We start from the raw sequence: 22,308 nt of genomic DNA on the forward strand, positions 1-22,308 counted from the left end.
GACACAGCAAGGTGAGTGGAACAAGGACCTGACCTGACCTGAGCAGAGAGAAGAAGTGGGCAGGATGGAGAAGCAACAACGGCGAAATGGCAAGCTAAAGAGGAGTGGTCGGGACTGTTACAGTGACCAGCCGGGGCCAGATCAAGGAAGGAAGGATGGCGAGTCGGGACTGCAACAGTGACCAGTTCCTATTTTTTTCCCCGTCTTGCTATTTGTTATTGTACTATTTTTAGTGTTTGTTTTAAATTGTTTCATCGTGGCCACAGCTGATTGGTAATTGACAGGAAAGATGCCAGTGAATGGGTGGGGACAGTTTCACTGTCAGGTGAAATAATCAAGGAAGCATGACTTGCAAACAGATATTTCTTTAATTTAGAGCAGCACCAAATATCACGTTTTAAATTTTAAATATGTTAGGTAATTTTTTTTTTCAAAAACTACACATTTAAGACATACTTAATGGATAGGTTTGCATTGTGGGGAAATGTGTGAAACTATTTTGTTAGCTACAATTACTTTAACATGTACACTACAGGCTAGATAACGATGATAAAGTTGGACATTTTGTTAAAAAGCTTGCTACAAGGATTTGTTTATTTTCTTATTTTCAAAAATTTCCAGAAAAATCTAAATTTACTGAAGAAACTGATCAATATGAAACCGATATGACTGGTTACAGAACTCTCTAAAAATCCAAGCACTGTATCTTTTAATGGTCAAACAATCTTAGAGATATCCATTAACTACATTCTTCTTCATAGCCTTCTGTGCACTGGACCACTGAGAAGCCAAACCACGCAGACTACCTGGTTTATCTACATTCCCTAAAGATAGATAGAGGGACAAATATTGGTAACATTTTAAATTAAACCCAAGCTGATATTCAGAGTGCATACTACAAAAAAGTATGAAGTACTATATGTGTTAGTTCATGTTTGTAAATGTGTTACTTTGTAAATATTGTGTTGCTGATAAGTAAAATTCTTCACCATTCGGTGTGCAGCACAGCATGTACTTGAACTCTTCTTGAAAAAGACGTTTCTTTCTTTCTTTTTTGTTTCTATCTTGTAAGAGAGTCTGCAGACTTGTTCTATTGCAAAATGAAACAATTTTACGTTTTTTGTTCCCTAAGCACACGTGACAGGAGCTTGCACAAGAGCAGAAATCCAATGGCAACCTTCTATACTGGGTGTGCGCGTGTGTTCCATTTGCAGCCAATAGGGAGCATACTGGGTCTAATCTCTTTGTGGCTGGGTTTGTACTGTTGTCTCTGAACAGTGATTTTGTCATATGACTGATAACGATCCATGGAGTTCTTCTCCTGCAAGCCTCCACTATGGCCACGCAGCAAAACCAAGGAACGCGAGCTCAGTACCTTTAAAACGGTACACAATGGCTCCTACCCTCCTACAGAAGCTTTTCAGTAAGAGGTCCAACGCGGCTTCATCATCCACGGGCTCGAAAGGACCCGAGATTTGGTAAATATCCTAAACGCTGCATCGTATGTAAGAAAGAGGTATACATTTTTGGTTCAGTTCAGACGGGTAGTGTTGCTTAGCTGTAGTAAAGCGTGGTGTATGAAGACAAACATTAATGAATGAGGACGAGTGCTTTCGTGAATTTAATGCATTATTGCTTTGAAAATAAAATCATATAATATAGTATAATAATGATGGTGTAAATCGAGTGTGAGATTACAAGTCGTTTTGTGTTATTTGTTGTTAAAGTCTGTTAAAACTGTTTTTTTAAAAAAAAAAAAATTAAACCGCGTTAGTTTAATTTAGGTCTGCATTGTTTAATATTTTAAAACCCTGAAAGAAAACCAGTCCAAATGTTTTGTTGCAAGGATTATGACCAGCACTACAGTGTGTTCTTGTGTACTGTACAGTACGGTAGGTGGCGTAGTAGGCTTTACAGTACAGTTTGTATACTATTAAGATGTAATTTTACTATGGAATTATAAAATCTGTCTGTTAAAACACAGAGCATTTATATTTGATTTATAACAGTTAAAATAACATTACATGTCTAAAATACGGTAGGGGAGAGCAACAATTGCATATAACTGTACATGTTCAATTTTGATTGGCAGTTTTTGTATCTAAGAGAATGTTTTGTGTTTTTAAATGCCATCTGTAGTAGTACTGTGTTTGTGTGTACAATAACTGCGGTATAACTAATGGATGAAATTAATCTTATTGTCATGTTTTTTTGTGGTTTATTTTTCTACAAATAGCTGTTTATTAATTTGCTATTCCAAAAGGCTCTCTTGTACATGATGCATTTCAAATTCGAGGTTAACATCCAATAATCATAACTTCTGCTGACTATTTGATCACAACCCGTCTTTGCTCATAGCACAGACCTAAATGTAAAAGATTCTTATATCTTGATAACATTTTGACAAGCACATGTTTGTTAGCTTATTTGCTGTTTTAAACCTTATTGAGATATTAAAGTAGGAAGTTCCTGCTATGAAGATCCGCTTGAATGTGAATGATTTAAGGCATCCTTATGGCGGGAGCTATGCCTCATTTCTCATGAGCCATGTGAGATGCCAATTACATATATTAAGTCTTAGGGAAGCTCCTTGTGGAAAATCTAACGTCATCGTTCATTTTGACCAGTGACTGGGTTTCTGAAATGATACATTCCTAAAGCTTGTAGATACTGGCTTCATACTTGGTATGCCACTATTCTATGATTTGGTTAAATTTATGAATGTGTATCATAGAAGTAAAGTGAACCCACCACAATTTCCAAAGCCTCATCTCAGTGACAACTTCATATTTGCTGTATTGAATTACTGACTGTATTCTAGAAGTGTTGGTTAAATTACACTGGCTGCTGTATTGAGGTCAAGTGACTTAAGCTGGGCTATAGATCCAGAACACAATGACGACTTGTCTTAATATTTGGTATACAGATGTAATCAAGGATTTTCTCAAGGAAGTTGTATTAAAAGGTATTGCATCGTACTCCATGGCCATATCGACATCTCTCTTTCCGATATCAGTTTTACTTCATGTTTACAAATGACTGTATTACATCAGAGAAGCCATTCACTTATTATTCTTTGAGAGATGCTTTGTTTTTCTAATGGTTGTACTTTACTAAAACCGTCATAGCAGCAAGGCTATCAATCTGTGCAGTTGTGCTTGATTAAGCCTGATTTATTGAATAATCTTTTTTTTATCATGAATGTAAACACTAATGTGCCTATATTTGGGCCCGTGCTTATGTCTGTGTGCTGTAACTATGATTTGGAGTCCTAATCTATGTTTATCATGTGCCCACAGTATGCTTGAATGTAAGTGCAGGCCTATCAGTAAACATAAACACATACCTTTGCTGTAAATGTCCATGTTAATTGTGAAATGTGTTTAAGTGTTTTTGTTTGATAAAGTGATGATTGTATTTGATTGTTTCCACCGTTTTAAAAAAAGTTTGTTCGTTTACATTCACTTATGCTAATTGCAACACTCCCTGAGGCTTGAACTAGCCAGTAACTCTGTTCCTTCTGCGGCAGGCCAGGTCAAATCACTGCATTAAACACAACAGCATTTATATACAGTATAGGAGGTTTTGAGTTAAGTGCCTGGCAAAAAATGTAGATATTTAGAACAATTTTGCTTCACAGACAGGGGGGGAGGAGGAATGCAGTATTTCTCACTGACCATTATGTCACATTTTCATAAACAATTATTTGTTTTTTGAGAAATTTCTAGAAATTCTAAATTTCCATTGGGGCATGTAAACTTACAGGATTAGAATTAAATCTGATGAAGACTAGCTGTTGTCTGTGTCTCGGTAGACATTGACAAAATAAATGTACGCATATACTCTCGTTCACAGTGTTGTCCAAGGTGTCCTCGGCTCACTGTGCACCAGCGACCCCTGTGGTCTGGCTGGGTGCCTGCAGACTTGCCTGTAAGCTGCCCAGAGCTGCGTTCTCCAACGCTGTAACTCTGAGGTAGCTGCATGGTGGGCATGCAGTGTGTAAAGCAGTCGGCTGATGGTACACACTTTGGAGGATAGCGTGTGTTTGTCTTCGCCACTCCTGAGTCAGTGCGGGGGTGGTAGCGGTGAGCTGAGCCTAAAAATAATAGGCTATTCCAAATTGGGGGGAGAATGATAAAAAATAAAATAATTGGGACTTACTAAATCTTTATATATAAATAAATACAAATAAATAAATAAATGTAGCCACCTAGCTAACAATTTCATCCCGAGGGCTATAGTGAAATGTACTGTTTTTAAATTGAGACTTGAGTGAAGACCGCGTGTGTACGTGAGTACATTCATTATTGTAGGTAGTAATTCATAGTTAGACTGTAACCCCCAGCTCCACAAACCAGCCAGCACTTTTGTAAATCACATGTAATGAACAGTAAAATAAACATTTTATTTGTGTCATCGTGTTAATTTCAGGCCAAGCTTCGTGGTCGGCAAGATGACGCGGCTGAGAGAATTTCTTTCCTGTGTTATCCTGTCTGGTGTTGTCAGTGTCAGTTTCTCAGCACACAGTACAGCAGTTGCTCAGTAACGAGGTGCAAACAGGTGATTGAGCGATCTGTAGGAGTGTTTACTAAGGTGCCTTTGTTAAAAAAAAATAAAAAATCTAAATATATAACAGTGTTTATTTTTTAGGAAAATAAAATTTAAGCCTATTTTTAGGGACCCCAACTGTTGTTGTTGATTCCAACTTAGGCACTTCACATAAGGACTAGTAAGTTTCAAAAGGTACTAGTCCAAAGGAATATTGTTAGTTTTTAATCCTGTCTATCTCTCGACTTGTTTTGCCTGGCTGAGTGAGTGTGGAGTGGTGGTGTGTGCGTGAGCGCTGCTGGCAGGTTTGTCTGTCTTTTCCTCTTTTTTGTCTTTATACTGTTTTGCATACTTATTGATTGTACTGTTAAACTGTTTTACTGTGCTGAGTTGACGCTCTGTCAGCGACAGCGGGCAGGATGGCTGGCACAGGAGGGAGGCCGCCTCCAAACTTTTCTTTTGAAAAGTTAACCCGCCGACACAGAGTTAAAGTTTCCGCCGAGGGTTTTATCTCAATGGAGGAATGTGTGCTCACTGTTGGGGAGGTAGTGGGCTGTGACAACGTGAAATCAACTTCTCGCATGAGCGGGTCGATTTGTAGTTTTTTTTTTTTTAGGTACAGTTGAGCTAGTGTCTATGGTTGTAGAAAAGGAGATTGTTGTGAATAACACTTTTCTCCCAGTAATTCCTTTAGCTGTCTCTGTTGGGAAAATTACCCTTGCTAATGTTCCCCCTTTCCTGATAGAGAGGGAGCGGGCTAGATATGGGCAGCTCATGTCCGGGCTGAAGAGAATCCCTTTAGGCTGCAAGTCACCACATCTGAAACATGTAATTTCATTCAGAAGGCAGTTGTTTATGATTTTTAAAAAAACATTGATGAGGATCTTAACATTACACTTAAGTTTAAGGTGGATGGCAGTCATTTATGCAACCTCAAAGTGTGTTTTAGATGTGGGACTGAAGGTCACATTGTGAAAAACTGTCCAGAGAAAGAGAGGAGGGAGCAGGGTGGGAGTGAGGAGGACGAGACTGCGAATAAGCAGCAGCCAGGACCGGCCAGTGCTTGGCTTGCTGGCGGATCAGTACCTGCGGACAGTAGGGACGGAGAGCAGGCTGGTGACAGGGGGACAGGTGAGCTCCAAATAGCGCGGACACAGGAGGCAGGCAGTGACGCTGTGTCGGGGGGCGGAAAGCCAAAACAAAATAGTGAAGCTACAGCGAAAATAATACAATGGAAATCTGAGAGTGGTGTCGGTGTGGGGGAAGCAAAGAATGTACTAAATAATAAAACTACTGACAATGAGAGAGCAGACAGTCCTGGAACGGAGGGAGAAAGGGAGCAAATTGAAACAGAGACGGTGGCTAGTGTATGGGGAGATGTGCAGGTAGAAGAGGTAACGTCCGCGGAGGACAGTGAGGTTTTTAGATTGCGGGGGGGTGGGTGGGGGGCTAATAAAACAGAGGACAGTGCTGTTACTACAAAAACTCTGCTTTTCAGCTGATGGCAGCAGTGGCAATATGGAGCCTGAGAGCTCTGTGAAGCAGTGCAGCGCGCAGGCTGTCAGCACAGTAACAGACAATCCCACTGTAGACAGTGATGATGAAAGCAATGGTGGGATGTAGACTCGATCTTTTTGTCAACAATATACTAGAAACGTCACAAAGAGCTTAAATAGAACCATGAGAGAGCTGGAGGGGCAGCTGAGGGAGCCCCCTCAGGAAACGCTGTGAGAGCTCTGGAGTCCAGCCCAAACAAAAGGCTGACTGAGGGTCTAAATATAAAAAAAGGGGGTTAGTGGATCTGCTGGAATAAAGGTGCAGGGGGTGCTGGTGAGATCGCGGTTCCAGATAGAGATGGATGCACCCACTCTCACTATTTTTTTGGGCTATAGAGGAAGAGGCTCTGTGCTGACTAGAAAATCTTTTCCAGAGCCCTCATAACGGCCTCAGGACTGTGATAGGGCTGGGTGGTGCAAGGAGACCAAACATACTATGTTCCAGACAGATCCATTTTCGATAATATCTTTTTAGTTCGAGACATACTGGCAGCCTCCAAGTTTTTTGGTTTTTGCAAGTGTAGTTTCGTTAGATCAGGAAAAGGCCTTTGACCCGGTAGATCGCCTCTACCTGTGGAGGGCACTAAAAGCTTTTGGGTTTGGGACCGCATTTTTAGAGAAGGTTCAGCTGCTCTATGGTGACGTTTCCGGTCTATTGAAAATCAATGGTGGCATAAGTGCCCCTTTCCTGGTTCAGAGAGGTATTAGGCAGGGGGGCTCTACGTTATAGCCATAGAGCCTCTTCTAAATGAGCTGAGTAGGGTATTGACTGGACTGTCCATTCCTCAGTGTCCTGGTAAACCAGTGAAGATAATAGCCTAAGCAGATGACATTGCTGTATTTATTGCTAACCAAACAGATATTAACAGTGTAGGCACCTGTCAAAGACAATTTGAGAAGCTGTCATCTGCTAAAGTAAACTGGGCTAAGAGTAGTGTGGTGCTCCTGGGTGACTGGAGGGGTTGTCGTCCTCCAGCTTTGCCTGCTGGATTGCAGTGGAGCAGGGGTGGGCTCATTTATTTGGGTGTCCAACTTGGGGATGACAGCACAGTGCAGAGGAATTGGGAGGGGGTGGTGGAGAAAGTGAAAGGCAGGTTGCAGTGGTGGAAATGGCTGCTCCCGCAGATCTCCTATAGAGAGTACTTATTAATAACTTGGTGGCCTCTAGCTTGTCGCCGATTTTTGTTTTTTTATCATTTATCATTTGGAATAGCCAATTATTTTTAGGCTCAGCTCACCGCTACTACTCCCGCGCTGACTCGGGAGCGGCGAAGACGAACACGAACACACACTGTCCTCCAAAGCGTGTGTCCTCGGTCGGCAGTGGAGTAGCCTGGACTCGAACCGGTGATGTCCAGGCTATAGGGCGCATCCTGCACTCCACGCGGAGCGCCTTTACCGGATACGCCACTCAGGAGCCCAATATCTGATTTTTAAATACTGTTTTTGTGTATTTTATTTAATTGTTAAATAGTCTTTCAAAAAGTAAAAAAGTATATCTATCTATCCATCTGACTTGTAGTCGAGTCCTCAAACCTCGAGTCCGAGTCACTCTCATTCAAGTCCAAGTCCGAGTCACGAGTCTTTGACTTCGAGTCCAAGGCCTTGAAACAAACTCAAATCAATTTTCATTAAACTAGTGGAAGTACTGGGGGAACAGTTCACCTATCAGATATTGTCTGTTATCCGTCACAAATAATAAGAAAAATACAAAATAAAAGCTAATTTTAATTTATTTTTTCTAGCTAGATTTATTCTATTTGCATGCCTTTTTCAACTTGTCTGTCACTATCTATTCTTTTGAAATTGGAATTGGAATACTGTTTGAATGTACCTGAATTTTATAGATAAGCTTTAAGTTCAAGTTTGTGGGCGTTGTTTTTTACTTTGATAGAAGCTGTGATCTGGACTATTGCGTGCTGGTAAAACATTTGGTCGAGGTCATTTTATATTTCGACTTATCAAAACAATTGTTTAGGCTACATAATTTTCTCGACACTGAACAATAGTACAGTACTGGTATAGTGTTAAAGTAGTACGCGTACCAAAACTTGACCAGTCTAATGTCAGAAAGTGGTACACTGTCAGGTTTTGGTACAGGTGCAATCAATTGCGATCTGATGGGTGTTTGCCTATTGTCAAAGAGGTACATTTACCATTAATTATAAATAATTTTTTTTGCAAACTTAAACTGGAAACAAACAATTTCTCTTAAAAAGAAAAAAAACAATTCATGACGATCAAGGCAAAATGAGAAATAAAAATGTACAAGACCCAATGTATTGCATATGATAAACAGTCGCATACTATTTTCTTAATGGTGGAAAAATGATAAATTACATTAAAGACGTAAAAGACCAAAAACAGCATAACTTACTTGATTTGAATGGGCAGTTTTTAACGCGTACCTAAAAATAACACCACAACAGTAAGAAATTATAGTTACTTTTATCTCTGACTATAGCATCTACTTTGACTTCAGTTTGGGTAAAATCTGCCAATCTGATTTAGACATTGCCGAAACTGTATATATACTGTGTTCTTAAATAGTACATTCAGTATTGTTTGTAGTATTTGTTTTGTAAAACAGAAACGTTATGTTTCACTTTCATTGCATTTGCACTTTTATTAAGCCTGTAATACAATGATGCATTTGTGAGATTGTGCTTCAGTTCATTTGATTTCAGATAATGTATTTTTTTTCCTCTTATCTTTTACACATATGTAACCGTGCATCACAAAAGCATTGTGCAGGATACATCTGAAAACCTAATGCTACTTCAAATTGTTGGCATCATTCATTGTTAGTACTTTTCCATTGTTAGAAAAAGGTGTTTTTGTAATAATTTTCTATTTTTTATGTTGCTATTCTTTGTATGATATGGAGATTTTGGTGGCTTGTATTCTTCCCTTGTCTTGTAGTATGTCTTATTAGCAGGGTGTGTAATAAGCCTTTTTTGTATTGCACGCTGATTTTGATGTTTAATAAAGTATCTGTATTAAACGGATTCATTTTTATATTGAGCAAATCATTCAGGGTTAACTTACAAAAGACGACTCCCACCAGTGAGCCAGGAACACCATGTTTTGTTTAGACAGCTAATGGTGTTACTCATACTTTCGGATGTCATTGCTTGTCATAAAAGCAGGGCTGGTGACTATTGCACCACCTGTTAACTGCTTCACATTTCACCCTTTTCTGTCTTCTGCTGATGTCACACATATCGGCTTTCATTATTACAACTCTGCTAGGTTTGCTGGGTTGTGTCTGCCGCAGCTCTCAATTTTGTTTTACAAAATTACTCATCCAGGCCAAAAGCAGTGCAGCCAAGTAAATTATACGCAAAGATGTGTCCATTATAAATAGTGATCAAGTAATTGAGTATTGAGAGGTAAATGTCTGCTTTTTATCTATTACGTACTGAAACAGCTGATGTACACCAGTTGAATGGAATTCAGCAGAACTAACTATTCTATTGTTTAGAAAATTGCTCAAGAACAGTAGCTCATATAATATTTCTTTTCGCACCAGGTTTCAGACCCTCAGTTAAATAGATTATTGATCAACGTACATGAACAGGTGCAGGTGAGACCTTTCACATATAGCCGTGTTTGTTTTCACTTTGGACTGCCACCGTGCCAAATTTTAAATCAGTACAAGTGTAAGAAACCAAATTGACAACATTGCTATATTAAATGAGTACTAAGTGTTTGGAGTGTATTACTCGTGTTTTCTTGGTCTTGAATCTAATTATTTTCTTTGGATGTAGTCACATGTTATCAAAGAATTTAAAAAATCCTGTGCCTGCACTGAAAAACTGCTGAGTTCTGCAAGGTTGTAAAGAGGTGTCAGATGATGCCTGCTCACATGACAGTCATAAATGTTGACCAACCATTTTTTTCTATAAGGAAATACATGATTCTTGTCTGCTGCTGTGGAGTGGGTACAAGGAAACACCCTGTGATACATTTGAAGCAGTAAAATATGCACTATAATGAGGCTCAGACAAACTTTAATGAAAATTAAGCAGCTGGGTTTGGTTTGCTCCTTCATTGTACTGAGTTGCAAGACTTGGCAGTAAATGCTCTATATGGTCTTAAATCCTTTGCCAATGGTTCTCTTTTCCTCACCAGTATACCATTTCTTGGCATGCTGGTCATACAGTAAACAGTCACCTGACAGCATGACAGCTGTGCCAATGGTAGCTGTGATTTGCACATTTGTCCTCAGAAGTAAAATGTAGATGTAGAACTTGACTGTCTAGTTTCAGTTTTGGAAACCAACATATTTCTAAACAGTCTTAGTTCAGAGACCTTCCTACAGTACCATGAAAATCAAAGCGAGTCAAAAAGCAAGAGTATCCAGTGTGGTGCCACTGTTGGGAAATCCTTGGATCAGGTACAGTACAAAGAGGCTCTGAAGCATAATTCTTATTTGAATTTGTAATATTGTTTACCTGGACATCCCAACTAACAGTTATTTTATTTTGGTACAATTTTGTATTTTATTTTACCATATGATTCATGCTGTTTTATAATGCAACATTTACAGTACTTAAAAAATAAGAGTTAATACTGTACCAGTCAAGTATACAAATATTTTGGTTTGTAGTATGGCCCAATTGTTGGAGGGTAGTGTACAATGTAAACCTGCAAGCAGAAAATGTTATGCAGCAGTGCTTAATGTACCTTTTTAAAAAGCTTTTTGTCATGCAGTGCAGAATTCAACGTTGTGTTCTTTGGACCTACAAACAAGCTTTTTTTGTTAATGCTTTATTGACCTGTATTTGGCTTTGATGCCTTGTGCTTTGCAAGTTAACACTTTACTTAATAAACTTATCTGTTTGTTTGTTTTAATACAGTATTTTGTAATCTTGGTAAACTACAGTTTCAAAAATTAACACTCTACTAACCAAAACATGGGAGTTAAATTCACCACATGACATCCATCATTCAATTTCTTTTGTAACAGTGTTGAGACATTAACATGTTGTGTAAAAATATACTTTACTGCAATAGTAGTACAGTATATCTAGCAAATTAAAATTTGTACCAGTGAAGTTTCTAATTTATTTTGAATTCTGTGACTAAAAAAATATCACAAATGCACAGTCTGAGACAGCAGATGTACAGAAAGATATAGTTGTAGATTCTGCTTATATGCTGAAATTTAAACATTGTACATAATATCAAAATACCATTACTTTGTGAATGTAAAACAAATCTATTTACAAGCAACTCATGTGTTTTGTTTAAAGGTTTTTACCAGTTTTGTAAATTAACTGATTTAACCTCCCCCCACCCCCCCCCACCCCCAAAAAAAAAAAAAAATTCCAAATTGCATTTTTGTGCAAATACGTTTATAAATCAGACACTTTGTCTACTTAGAAAATTGAGGACAGTAGCTTTTTGAAACTTAAGTAAGGAAAGTGCAAGTCTGTGCCACAAAATCCTATTGTAACTTAAAGAAGAATAACTTACACTGTGGTTTGTAAAGAGGAACCAAGAAACCATACTTTCAGATGTGCAGTGACCTGAATCATTGGTCACATATTACCGTATTGCAAAATGCTTTATAATGTCTCAGAATTTAGTTCATGTGCAACATTTCGCCAGCCTCTGATCTAATGCTGTGGTAATTTACTGGGAAATAAGGCTAATTATCATTACAGTTTTGTGTCTCCACATAGACCACAGTCGTACACTTCAGGCAAAAGTCATTGAAACAGAAAAGTTATCGTTTCATAACGACAAAGCATAAAAAGAAATGCATCAAAAACAAAAACATGATCAATAATGTAACAAAAATTGTATGTAAAAATTATATTTGTCAATGTATACCTGTTTAACAATATTCAGTACTGTGCTCTACGCTTATGCTTTTAAACGCATTTACAAAGTGTTTTTAAATGCCAAGAAGAGTTTTTTTTTAAATGTATGAGTTCTCTTTTTAAATGTAAACTTTTATCATCAGTTCCTGAAAAAACTGCAATTGAAAACCCTTGTTGATCAGCCAGATTCCTAGTCGGGTTTAGTCTTGGTTCTTTCGTAAGGAAACAGGAGCAGAGATTTGGGGATCAGCTGAAGGGTCTATAAATGAGCAGCTCCTTTGATTCCCTGGTGGCATGTACTACCAGCTCATAGACAGGAGCAAGGGCAGCCGGCCAACCAGCAGATTCTTAATGTCAGGAATATAAAGGAAGGGTTGTCAGGCTTTCAAAAAGCAATCGCTGTGTTCTCTGAGGCATTGTTTCTTGTTACTGGTAGCTCGCAGCTGGAACGACTGTCAAAGCTAAGCAACCTACATTTACACAGAGGAGAGATCCTATAAGATGAAGACATGAGCTTTTACAGATTTGTCGGTCCTCTTCTTGAACCTGCATGTTGTCTCCGACTGGATGATGAGATTGCACCTACTCAGGGATCTGATACTAAACTGTGTACTGCACTGCACTGAGAAGAAATGCACTGCAAAAGGCAAAGATGCTGTGTCTCGTGTTTCAGCAGGATAAGTGTATCTCGGTGTGCACAGTAGATGTTGTGCGGTTCAGCTGTCTCTTGCATGTTGCAGTAGATGTACAACTATTGGCCTGCATTCTGAACACCGCCCCAGACAATGCAGCTTAGAGGTGCAGCCAGATCAGCTAGAGTCTGCTATACCAGGTCATCTGACAGTCTTGTGCTTTAGGATGGGCTCCAAACTGGGATACAGTAATTATACTGTAGCTGTGGCAGAGCAATCAAAGGCAGGTTGCCTGGAGATTAACTCTGTGAAGGGAGGGACTTGTGGAGCATGATGGAGCACAGGTATAGTAGATGAGTCAAGTATAGAGGATAAATCCACAGGTATATTCAATATTGTATGCTGATTGTACATTTTGCAGTTGTTACCATAGCATTCAAGCATGTAGTTGGAATGTGTGAGGGCACATTACACAGCCCCACTCGAGCGGTTTTTTTTGTACTGTATGTGATAGCAGTATATAGATTTTTGTGTGTTTGTTCTACAATATTTCACATCATAGTATACGATGATTGTAATAATGTAGTGTTGAATTAGTGTACATTTAACACATTTTTAGTATACGTGTGTTCAGAGAATTCTAGTGTACAATAATTGTTTTTTGAAGTGTATAAATGTACAGTAACTTGAGTTGGGAGGTTATCTGAAAGAGCACCAGAAGAATGTAAGAAAATACTCTATTTGTGTCTCTGTGTTTTGTGGATCGGGGCTATTTCGGGTACTGTAATAAAGGTTAACTGAAAAAGTTCAAAAGTAGGCCTCAGCAGTCATGTACAGTAAGGTGAGGGTTAGAGTGTTGGTTTTTTGTTTTTAGTTGACACTAGTTACAGTTTAACTAGAGAATCATAGATGGTCATTGTAGAAAGCTGCTCAGCTTCTGACATCTGTTTTTCCACAATAAAGTGTTACTTGTAAAGTTTATGCATTTATTTTATGAAAGGCAGCTGCTTTGGTGCTGTATCTTACTGTAGTGTCTTTTTAAATTAAAATTCTGTTTTTATTCACACAAACAGCTGGGCATCTTCTGAATTGGACCTGACCCAGATTCGGCTGATCGTGTATCAGGATTGTGAGCGCAGAGGCAGACAGGTGCTGTTCGACTCAAAAGCGGTCTGCAAAATCGATGAATCAGCGCAGGTATTTTTTTCAACAACTGATTTAAAATCATTTTTTAAAGTCCATGTTTGATATTCAATTTGTAGACTGATGTTAAACTACTGTCCTAGACTGTTGTGAAAAGGAATACAGTAACTGCAGCCTAGAACAGTTTCTTGAATATCACACTTATTTAATCAATTAAAACCGAATTTGAAAAAAAAAAGAATCCTTGCAAAACAGTGGACCAATGAACTGATGAAAACTGAAAACTTTATTACCTCCTCTGAGCAGTGAGGTAACTTATGGATACACCAGTGCCCGTCATTGCTGTCATATAATACTATATGTTTTTGCTTTGTTCACAATAGCATGCGTCTTATCCTTGATTTTAAATGGTTTTGTACATTTCTTTGAATTCAGCATCTCCTCATTTGTTTTGTATACTGTAGGTATAAAATATGCTTTGAATTAATCAAGTCTGTTGTTGCCTAGTCACTGGTCACCTAATCAAAAACATATGATTCTCAGTGAGGTTTTATCATAATATTATGTGGCAAAAATACTGTATATGTGTTGAGATTGCCTTATTAAAAAAATTTGAATGCAGTGTAAAGAGTCCTACTGAACTGCAAAATATCACATGCTTTATAATCCTAACTAAGGATCTCATGACAAGTCTGACTGATCAGCTGCTTGTCCGAATAAATAGGTCAGAGTGTTTAACACCAACATGTTTGAACTGTCCACTCGTTTGCTGCCTGTGGATCCCTGTATTGTACATAAAGCTGCCTTGTTTGCAGAGCTAAATAACTTTATTTAGGTTGTTCCAGAACCTAATCAGCTTTGTGAATTATGGCCACCCTCGGTTTGCAACATGTTAAGATGTGTTAAATACCCCTTTTCTATTTAGATATACAGGATTAGATCAACAATATATTCAGTATATAAAATAAAAACCATGAACACTTTTGATAGGGGCCATTGTGCCAGTGTGATACTGATTTGGTCAATAAGGTGACTTTGTATATATGACAGCATTATATTTAAGACAAGCAAAAAATTGAAAACAGATCTGAGATCACTCCTTCGGGTGAAAACGCTCTAGTTTTGGAGAAATCCTCACGCTTTACCATCATTACTTCTCAACTGGTTAAAAATTTGAAAAGTGTTTGCTCACCTGGTTATATATTCTATATACAATTGCAGGCCACTTCTAGATGATGTGGAACAGTGCACGTACTTCATGGCTTCAGTCTTGTGGTCAATAATTTGAGAAAAGGCACATGACTACAATTGTTCCTACATTTATTATGCTCTAACAGTCACACTACGTAACTTATGTTGATCTAAAACACCTAAACACATCACTTGGAAAACACTGCTTCAGCGGACTACAACTCGTTGATAAACTGTAAGCTGTAAATGACACTGTTTGTCCTTCCTGGTTATGGTTTATGTGATTACATTTGAATAGTTTACACACACCACGTCATTGGAACATTTACAGTTATTTTTGGTTGTAAACTGCAGTAAAGTGGTCTCTAAAAGTGGAGTCTCTAAAAAGACAGTTTAAAAAAACAAAAATGACAGTTGAAAAATTGTTCAGCTGACAGAATGCTTGAATATTTGAAAATGCAACTAGATCTGTGTTTTTTTTTTTTTTTTTTTTTTTAAAAGGCAAGTATAAATTTTGAATTTTGTTTTTTTGCATTATTTAGTATCAGCTAGCTTTGTTCCATAGCAGTATGCTTTCAGGTGCATCTGTTACTAGCGGTGACCACTTTTAAAACGTAATGCTTGACAGTACTTATGATTGTGTGACTGCCATGCATCCTCTGTGAGAATACTCCACATACACTTAATATTGTAATTGGGTAATGCAGTGATTCTTCCAGGGGTGTGCAATTTTTGAAAAAAACCTTCTTGTCCAAGGGACAAAATGCTAGAAAAATCTACTTGTCCTCCTTAAAATTCTACTTGCCTCCTCCCAGTCACACAAAACACACACACAAAAGTAGAATATGACTTTTAGGATTTTGATTTTATAAAACAGTGATTTAATAATAATTTTTGCTTCATGGAATCAAATAAAGAAAAAGTAATTCAGTCTGAACATAGTTGCCAAATTTTTGTACATGATGCGTGGCAAAACAAAAATAACAATTAAACTAAAAAGATTTTAAAGAGAAATGAATTTGAGTACATTTTAAAAAATATTTTTACATTCAAACTACGTAATTGTAGGGTATATTTCATCAAAGAGTGAAAACTTTATTCTCTTAGTAATCTTCAGTCTCAGCTGTTTAGAAAGGTATAATATGGTATACTTTCACTGGATATTTGTCCTGATACAAATATCCAGGTAGAATGGGTTAAAGGATTGGTTTCTAAACTACATTACCCAGAAGAACGGCGAAGACGCTTGTTTCATATGTTTTGGTTTCCTATATAGCCGTTGGATAAAGAGAAATAATTTTGTTTTGTGGGCGTTGTGCCATCGGTCTCACTGCGGCCTGAATTGTACGAGACTGAGAGTACTCAGCGGGGAGTCGAGTCAGAATTTGGAGAAGGTAGCAGTTTAGTAAGAGTGTAATGCTGTGGAGTAATTTCAAAGTTAATATTAATAATGAAGTCAATCTATAGCTTTACAAACCTACTGCCAACCACCTGATTTGTAAGTAGCTTTTAAAAAAAATAAATACATTGCTATACTGTTACATATAAAACAGTTTAAAGGTTTTTTGTAATTCTTATTATGTTAAATATTCTTCCTAGCGCTGGCTGTCCAACTTTACTGTAGTCAAAGGCACTGTAGTAGTATTGTTGTATTCAATTAATCGCAGTTAACTTCTGCGATTTAACGCGTAAATGTTTTTAGAGATTAATTATTTTAGAGGTATGACACAGGCCCGGTTTTTGGGATGGAACCGCATAACAGTCTCGCGTTTTGATTGGTCCATGTCTGTCACATGAATACGTCGTCACACGAGTGGAACAGCGTGCAGGCATTTTTAACATTGTGATCAGAGAGAGAGAGTGATCTGCTTTACACAACCTTACCATTAAAATATAATGTGGTATTACACTGTACTGATATTACAAACTATGAGGAATTACTTTATATAAATTATCATGTTATGCACGAATGTAAGAATTGGCTTTCTGTAGGGTGGTGTACTTTTTTCTTTCAAATAGCATATATCTATAATCGTTTTTGCGATATATTTTAATATAAAACACATATACGCTATTGTAGTTTTGTTACAGGATACATTAGTTTATCTCTAATGTAATCACAGTTTTACATATAGACTGCCCCTGTTTTCATTTACGTCCCAAATTCTGGGCCGCTTTACTTTACACCATGCAACCCCTGCACGCATACACCCACCATGCAACCCCTGCACGCACACCCCACCATGCAACCCCTGCACGCATACACCCACCGTAGCAATTCTTTGCAAAATATATTTTCGGGTATTCAGCCCCATTCATGTCTATGGCAGTGTTATAAAACACATTTTCAGGCATATCTCTCGAACCCGAGCACGTAGAACCACCATTCAAAGTGATATAGACTCAGGGGAGCACCCCAAACCACCCCATAAAAGGTGTGGTGGTTCACCCAAAAACTCATGTCATGACGAAAAAATTAACTTTGCCAAGCCGTCCTGGCATTTGAACCATGAAAATGGTGACTCCTTGTGCGGGGCCCCATGGGGCCCCAACGCAAAAAAAAAATCAAGTTCCTAATCCCCACAGAACCCGAGATACGCCCTGTCAAAAATGTCCAAAAACTACCCTTTTCGGGTCATATCTCCATGACCCCGGGGCCTAGAAACCGGGTTGAACTTCCTAGGGTCATGTCTGGGGGCCCCTAGATACAGCACCCTGAAAAATGTCTATGGGAAATCCCGTTATAAAACCCCTTTGGGGCAACGCCCACCATCTGGCGGTGGGGTGGCGTTTGAACCCGTGGCTGATGTCTTTCTTTAGCTAAGACTCTTGTGCACACAAAGAATGTCCTTCTGAGTTTGTTGGCCCAGGGGTCGTGGAGATACGGGTACGATAAGAGACCATCCCCTTCCCTATGGCAAATCCCATTATAAAAACACCATCGGGGTAAGGCTCAGCTAATGGCGGTCGTGGGTCTTACGAACTCGAAGGAACCCATTTTCTTTAGCTAAGATTGTTGTGCATCTAAAAACAGTACAGAAGCACCAATTTAAGTCCATTCCATGTGTTTTGTGATCACAGTATCAGCCTGAGTGTATCGGAGCACAGTTTTGCACCAAAAGCGAGGGGAGGCGAAAAAAAGCACTATATACCATATTCTTTTACAGTATCAATACTTGCCAAGAGAGAATTAGTGCCCATTTCTGTTTTTTTTTTTTTCTTCTTGTTATAGAAAAATGCAGATGTTCAGGCCAAAACATATGCCAAGTGCTGCCAGACCAACAGGAGTGGAGCCTGCACAATCAATCCCCAGAATGCCCCATTGGCTGGTAAACCCAATGAAAAAGAACAGCTGCCGAGATACCAGGTAAAAGTCCTGTTTATTTTAATAAAATGACTTCTCTGCCTTGATTTTGTGTTTGTTTTGTCTATTTATTTTCAACCATTCTGAAATAGCTTGTTTTAATTTGAATACAGTATTCAAGGCCTGCTTCTGATGTCAACATGCTTGGTGAAATGATGTTTGGATCAGTTGCTATGAGCTACAAAGGTTCCACATTAAAAATCCATTATATACGGTAAGTTGGGCTATGAAACTGTCTTCTTGTTTTACACACAGTATATCAGCCATGTTTTGACTTTGACTGAATTTGATTTATGTTGTTCTTTTAGCTCCCCTCCTCAGCTGATGATCAGTAAAGTCTTTTCTGCTAGAGTGGGCAGTACCAATGGAAGTAGAAACACGTAAGAAAGGCATTTTCTTACGGCATTGCAAAACATTAAATTGTTTTGGTTCTGAATTTTGTTTCCTCAATCCGCTATTTTTAATGGCCCTGCCATAAATGTGATTGTTTGGGGAGAGGCTGTAAAACAGAAGCAGGTTCTTATCACCCGTAACAGTGATATAATGGAGACGCACTTAAGTAACACGCTTTTTAAAGAGACTATAAGCAGCTTTAAGTTGTAAAAATATATATAGAAGTAGTTAAAAGGGTATTTTTTTCTAAGATTTGATACAGTTTCAGTGTGAAGAAAAATTTACATAACTAAGTCTTGGGTTTCAGAACAGTTAGGTATGTTATTGAAATAATAAGGGGCCAGGAGTTTGATGTTAAGTAAGTTGTTCCTCACTTAAAGCTGTGTAAACTCTTGTGTGACTTATTCATACTGCAGTGGTGATCAGTTCAGTACAGATTTAGCAGTGACCTGGCACCTGGTCATTTTAATAATATACCTAAAGAGGGAAGTTCTGAAACGCAGGACTTGGTGTAGTGCTAGTGCAAGCTTCAGGCCCTGTACTGTTTGACTGATACATTTTATGTAACCTGCTTTTAGAAATAAATTCTGATCTCTCGATGTGTCACCCTATAGGGGGTTCCCAAGGTTGATTTCAGTAAAGCCATTGCATTTTAATTGCATTTGAACACAAAGGCTGATATTGAAACTGGCTGAGTTTAGCTGGTTTACAGTGGTAGCCTTTAGGAACCATAGATGTATTGGGCTGTGCAAGCACAGATGAATAAATAATCAGTGCACCACTTCATTATCTGTTTATTCAGGTTGCAAGATAGCTTGGAATACATCAACCAGGAATCCAGTGCCGGAAAGTCATTCCCAAATCAGAGCGGTGTGGGTGTCTTCCGCAGCAGCATAGGTAAGAAAGAAATTGTTCTTTGTTGACTCGTTTTTAGATATTTGATTTTAAATTCCTTCTGGATTGCGTGTATTCTTGATGTTTCCTGTGCCTCTTTCAGGTCTTTTGCAGCTTTACAACAAACTGCTGACTGGCGCTCCTGACCCAGCTCCGTTCTGCCTCATTCGGAGCGCTTCTTTCTTTGCAGGTTTGTGTGGAATGCTGAGCCCAGTGTGACCCACACAATACACGACTCCTAATCATAGCATGAACTCCATCAGCAATCATTGAAGTCAGAGGGCTGCAGGCACTTGCAGTGTACAGACACAAAACTTTTTACAGTTATTAAAAAAAATAAATAAAAAGATTTGATAAACAATTCAAAGTTAATTCCCGCCTATGTAATTTTCAATATTTTAATCTAAAAAAAAAAAAATCCAAAAACCATTCGAACAAATATGTTTCAGTGGGCCAAACAGCAAATACAGCCTTGTCAAAGCAGCATAGTTATTGATAGTCAACAGTAACTGCCATCTCACAATCACCATTGAAGTGTAGCTATTTACAGTACTGTACAGGGTTCACTTCCTTACAACATTGATTTAATCTTGTCTCAATTAAATTGGCATTTGTCATGCTCACAAACAAATATTTTTGTTTGTGCCCTCAAACTGCTGGCTAAGATACTCCTTTATTACCTGTGTTTTGCCCCATATTTGGCTAAAGAAACACAAACTGCTATTTATCAGAAATGTTCATGTACACCCTCTGATTTCTAAGTCTTGAGTGGTATAGACTGTAGCTGCTGGTGTTTGGTTTTCAAGTCTGTCGTCTCTTCCCTTTTTGGTTCAATGGTCTTTCCTTGATGTTTTATATCGCAAGCTCCTAATCCATGTTGTGTTTACATCACACAGACTTAACCCATCTAAAAAAATACTGCATGGAACCTTCTTGTCTTAAAGCAGTGCTGTCTAGTCTGCAAACAGATACGAATAAGGATTCAGCTTCAAACAGATATGAAAAAGGATTCAGCTTCAAATCTAAAGAAGTGTATGATGTTTGCAATCATTATGTGGTTTATTAAAATATTTTATTAAAAAAAATAGTTAGAATATATTTCTTTAAAGTCTGTGTTAAGGTGATTCTGCTCATTTCACTAACTAATTGAGAAAAACTGCATGATTGCTAGGATAAGCGTGTTTACAAGCTTGTGGGGTGGATGGTTTTTTTTGTTTTTCTTTTCATTTGCAGTAGTTGGTGTGCTAACACTTCACTTTCTGATTTCTATGAAATACAACCCAGTTCATCTATTGCCACATAGATTGTCTATTCAGGATAAGGGTCTGTAAGTGCAATAAGTGTCTGTAAGAATAATACGTGTCTAAGTGTATTTTGGACTTGAAAATTAGAATTAAGTTCAGAGGGAGAAAAACTTGACAAACCCTGCCTTTTTTGCATGGTAAGTGTGTTCAGAAAATGATATATAGTGCTAGGACATTCAGGGGAAAAAAAGGAATAATTACCAGTGAAAGCATTGACACCCTGCCAGAATTACCTTGCAGAAAAACTGTATCCAGCTTTCAAGATGGAGAACTTGACCACAATTTCATCACAATGAAAAGCCCCACGATAGTCTGTGTCAGTACCTAAATGTTCCCGCTTTCCTTAGAATCATGATCACACTTACCCTGAATGACCATATTGTATCTTTCTACAAATTAATACCTACCAACTGTAAATGCAGCAATGTTAAACGGTGTGGAACAACTCCTAGTCATAAAAGATTAACTTTCATGTGCAAATACTGTATTGTCCTCAGCTCACAGCACACCTGTTGACATGCCAAGCCGAGGGCAAAATGAAGACCGAGACAGTGGTATTGCTCGATCAGGTAATGGTATTTAAGTTTGTGTTTGCAGAATTATGCCCAATCAGAAAGACCTGGAGTGATATATTTCCTAAGGTGTTGTATAATTGTGCCGATAAGGCCTGTCATAACTTATGATTAACATTTAAAGTTGTACGGACTCATTGTTAACCTCTGCGCTCTGAAACCGAGTGAATTTCAAATCCCTGTCAGGTGATTTATTAAGGTATTTTTGCCACTCATTGGGGAGAAGGTTGATATTTGGTAGTGTGCTTTGGTTGAATTTAATTTCACTTCTGAGATTTGGGTCACCTCAAATCTGATAAGGAAGTTGGTCTGCATTGTTTCAGTTACACTTGTGGGTTTATTTTAAGTAATGTAATGTGCTAGCCTTGCCTCTTTCAGCAGGTTACATACCTTATGGAATAGGGAGTAGAAAATGATGTTATAACCTAAAACAAACAAACTGTGTCGCCAACTCTTGTACCACAGCATCCCTAAGCAGCCTTCTTGTTACCCCATTCCCGTCGCCAAGCAACTACTTCTCCAGCAGCTGTGCCAGCAGCTACCAGCGGCGCTGGCTGCGCAGTCAGACCACCAGCCTCGAGAACGGGCCTGTGCCACGGTGGTAAGTACCGTCCAGTCTATGCAGAGTCTTTTCAGGGATGAAAGAGTTTTGTAGGCGATATATAATTTATATATTACCTACAACCTCGCTACTCTCATGCTACCCATCTGCTTCGCACCCTCCACTGGCTACCTATCTGCTCACATTCAGCTCAAGACCCTTGTTCTTGCCTACCGCTCTCTTCACCACACTGACCCTCCTACCTCCAATCCCTCATGACTCCCTACACCCCCTCTCGCCTCTTCACTCCTCCTCTACTGGCCGACTGGTCATGCCTTC

General features: G+C 38.5%; 1 protein-coding gene across 5 annotated transcripts in view; it reads left to right on the forward strand.

Annotated features, from left to right (window-relative positions):
- The first annotated feature begins 1,185 nt into the window (after positions 1-1,185).
- The window catches only part of fnip2 (folliculin interacting protein 2), a 45,624-nt gene continuing 24,501 nt past the window's right edge, over positions 1,186-22,308 (forward strand). The window contains exons 1-9 of one of the 5 annotated variants that reach the window (XM_034013652.3): positions 1,186-1,478; positions 13,641-13,764; positions 18,134-18,268; positions 18,379-18,479; positions 18,574-18,645; positions 19,461-19,555; positions 19,656-19,742; positions 21,354-21,425; positions 21,894-22,029. In XM_034013652.3, the coding sequence (XP_033869543.2) occupies positions 1,291-1,478; positions 13,641-13,764; positions 18,134-18,268; positions 18,379-18,479; positions 18,574-18,645; positions 19,461-19,555; positions 19,656-19,742; positions 21,354-21,425; positions 21,894-22,029 (1,010 nt within the window). In that variant the 5' untranslated portion in view covers positions 1,186-1,290. Of the gene's footprint in view, positions 1,479-10,417; positions 10,504-12,372; positions 12,912-13,640; positions 13,765-18,133; positions 18,269-18,378; positions 18,480-18,573; positions 18,646-19,460; positions 19,556-19,655; positions 19,743-21,353; positions 21,426-21,893; positions 22,030-22,308 lie in introns of those variants that run through there. The other 4 variants (XM_034013653.3, XM_034013654.3, XM_034013655.3 and 1 more) reach the window with 4 other exon arrangements.

Source organism: Acipenser ruthenus, chromosome 2 (assembly GCF_902713425.1).
Source record: "Acipenser ruthenus chromosome 2, fAciRut3.2 maternal haplotype, whole genome shotgun sequence".
NCBI classification, from domain to species: Eukaryota; Metazoa; Chordata; class Actinopteri; order Acipenseriformes; family Acipenseridae; genus Acipenser; species Acipenser ruthenus.